This window comes from Triticum urartu, chromosome 5A, assembly GCF_056163025.1.
Source record: "Triticum urartu cultivar PI428250 chromosome 5A, HENAU_Tu73, whole genome shotgun sequence".
Classification (NCBI taxonomy): Eukaryota; Viridiplantae; Streptophyta; class Magnoliopsida; order Poales; family Poaceae; genus Triticum; species Triticum urartu.
This window is the reverse complement of record NC_141877.1, coordinates 15424858-15428093: the sequence shown is the minus strand read 5'-3', so window position 1 is coordinate 15428093 and position 3236 is coordinate 15424858. Positions and strand designations below refer to the sequence as shown.

Genomic DNA, 3236 nt, shown 5'->3' with positions numbered 1-3236 from the left:
ACCGGCGGTATACAAATGTGAGCATGGGAGATGAAGCAACAATGGCCTCCCGCAAGAGCAATCACATTGTGTTAAAGACACCTTGAAAGCCCGACCTCCATGTTGCCGGCCATCGTTTGTGGTTCCTCCTGGCTCTTTCACTTCATACTTCCACTCTTCATTGTCATATAATATAGCTTCTTCTGAGTCCGCCTTTCGTGATTGAAATTCTAACCATTCATCAACCTTGGGTGGTCACTTGTACTTGTACTTGTGCGGGTTCTCACCCGCTATCTGTGCATCAGTTTCCATCGAGTACTTTAGAAAGTACGCATTCATCTTGTCAAATGTGTATTGAACTATTGCCGTCACGGGTAATCCACGTGCACCTTTGAGCACCCTATTGAAGCATTCAGCCATATTGCTTGTCATTTGACCGTATCTCCGGCCATCTTCATCAAAAGCACGTGCCCACTTGTTCCGGTGTTGAATGTGCCTATTCATAAAGTCTTGACCCCCGTGATCAAGTTTTTTGTGTGCGAGCAATTTGTTCAACAAAGTGGCGAACCGCTTCTCGGAGAAAGCAAGACAACAATCTTGAAGATCATCGGCCAACTCCTTAAGGCCACATGCCCTATAGAAGTTCGAACAAAAGTGCCTCATGCACCATCGATGGTGCAACGGAGCATGCCCGGGAATGTCAATCTCCACCGTGTTAAGAATTCCTACATGCCGATCCGATATGACACAAATTTCTCTTTGAGCGGGTAACACCTTCGTCCTCAAAAGACGCAAAAACCACTCCCAGTTGTCATTGTTCTCTGCCTCAACCAAAGCAAATGCCAATGGCAACACCCGGTTATTGGCATCACTTGCTATCGCAACCAACAAGGTCCCCTTGTATTGTCCGGTCAAGAACGTGCCATCAATGGCGATGACCGGCCTACAGTGTTCGAAAGCCCTCAGGCATTGCTCGAACGCCCAAAATGCACGGCCAAATACTCGGACTTTCTTTCCTTCATAAACCGTTGTTTGGTGCCCATGAGGCTCGACAACATGAACCATGCCCGGGTTTGTGGCGGCCATGGCTAACAACAACCTAGGGATTCGGTTGTATGCTTCCTCCCAAGTACCATACAACATCTTAAATGCGGCTTGCTTCGCCTTCCATGCCTTGCCGTACTTCACCTTGTAATGAAAGATGGCTTTCACAAGGTCAATGACATGTTGGACGCTCATTGTTGGAAGTGTGGATATTGAGTTGGAGAGCCTGTAAGCGATGAACTCGGACGTGAGTTGTCTGTGGTCTTGGGACACAATCTTGCCATCCACCCTTTTGCCTCGACACATGTGAGTTGGCACACAACTCACTACGTGCCAAGCGGGACCTCCTTTCCATGGTCTTGCACGCACAATCCACGGACATATTTCATCTTCACATGCACATGCAACCGTGTAGCACACATTGACGTCCGAGTGCACCACCTTGTGTGGACGATAATGCTTAACCGAGTAGTTGTCGAGCTACATCTTCAATTCCAACAAGGTTTCGAACTTAGACCCTTTAGCAATCCGGTTCTTGTCGTCTCCCAAATCACGGTGAGAGCTTGGCCTAACCCCAAGAGATATAGATTTGCCACCATCCACAACGGCTTCATCCGCGAGACTAACATCCTTGAACAATGGTGTCTTGTGATCCCGACTGAATACCTTCTCGAAAGTTTTGGCCTCCTTCACCGTGAACCCCTCCTCATCAACTTGTTCATTGGGACCTTCGTCATCCGAATCCGATGCATATGCACGGGAAAAAGGGATGGAATGGTCCATTGTCTCTTGCAAATGATATTTGTCAAGATCACCCACATTGTTGTCATGGAGATCAACTTCATTGTCATCGTCCGCATACTCATCATTGTCCTCTTGCAAAGCTTCATCTTCGTAGTTTGTAAACAGGCTCAATGTTGGCCTCACTTCTTGGGTCAAAAGAGGTTCAACAATTTCATCTCGCTTCAAGGGTGGGGGGCTACTAGCAACCAAAGGGGAGGGTTTCCGGTTCAAGTCCAAATGCAAATTTGAATCAACCTTCTTCGTTGCAAATAACTCAAGAGCCTTGTCAAGTGAATCGGCCACCGTTTCCTTGTATGCAACCCAACGTTGCTCCGAGTTGATACACATTGTCTTCCAACGGATGTGCATTCCAAAACCTACATTATGACTTCCCTCCAACTCAACAATATCACTAGGGTCCATCCAATTCAAATCTTTCCTCACTTGTTGCAAGAGCTCCGCATAGCTAGGACTACTATCAAACACCATATCAAGCTCATCCGGATCCGGTTCAATATTGCCTTTCAAGAAGGCGTCTTTGTCTCCATGATGAACAAACACACATATTCTTCCCATCCCTATAAGCATTCAAACTACACAACGTAACATTGCTTCCATGAGTACTAATTTAAGGATTAACACGGAATACAAACCCTAATATATATATCAAACAACAACCCTAACCCTAACCATAACCCTAACCCTAACCATAACCATAACCCTAACAATAACCCTAACCCTAACCATAACCCTAGCACCAACATAAGAACACCCATAAGAATAACCCTAACATACTAACAAAGCCTAATCATAGGAAATTGGCAAACAAAGATCTCACATCTCCATGCAAATCTCTAGATCCAAACAAAACTAGGGTTTCCCCAAACTAGCATTACTTGGATCAAAACAAGGGGATCGGAGAAGATTACCTTGAGGGAGGGTATGACTTCGAAATCCATGGACAAATTCTTCAAATTTGCAAGATTTGGGACAGGATTTGAGAGGGGGAGAGAGTGGGAGAGGGGGCAAAGCTCGGGTTGGGGTGTGTGGGGTGGGGGAGTGGGGCCAAGCCGCTGGATAAGTCACAGTGCAGCGCCTACGGGCCGGGCGCTGCACATTACATGTGTGGCGCCTAGCTCGGAGGCGCTGCACTACTGGGTGCGGGCTCAAGGGCTGCCACAGTGGACAGGCGTGCAACGCCCTAGAGCTGGGCGTTGCACCATAGGGTGTGGCGCCTGCGTGGCGGGCACTACACAAAAGGGTCAGTGCTGTGAAATAGTTTCACGGGCAGTTCATTCCATGAATTGATTTCGTCCCAAGGTCAAAATTGTCAAATTTGCCTTCCTCCGCCTCCATCTTCCTCATGCTACCTCACACCACCAAGCGCTCCTCCTCCTCCTCTTCTCTGTCCAGCGCGCCCTCGTACAGCT

The 3236-nt window shown here is 47.7% G+C and overlaps 1 protein-coding gene across 1 annotated transcript; it reads right to left on the bottom strand.

The window, feature by feature from the left end:
* Positions 1–234: 234 nt before the first annotated feature.
* Positions 235–1329, bottom strand: LOC147967496 (uncharacterized). Its single transcript, XM_087523161.1, has one exon. It carries the CDS (start codon positions 1327–1329, stop codon positions 235–237), a length of 1095 nt encoding a protein of 364 aa, XP_087379287.1.
* Positions 1330–3236: the final 1907 nt, after the last annotated feature.

What these genes read in the sequence shown, in the direction of transcription:
- LOC147967496 (XM_087523161.1), bottom strand. Translation starts at nt 1,329, where the DNA reads ATGTGTCGAGGCAAAAGGGTGGATGGCAAGATTGTGTCCCAAGACCAC.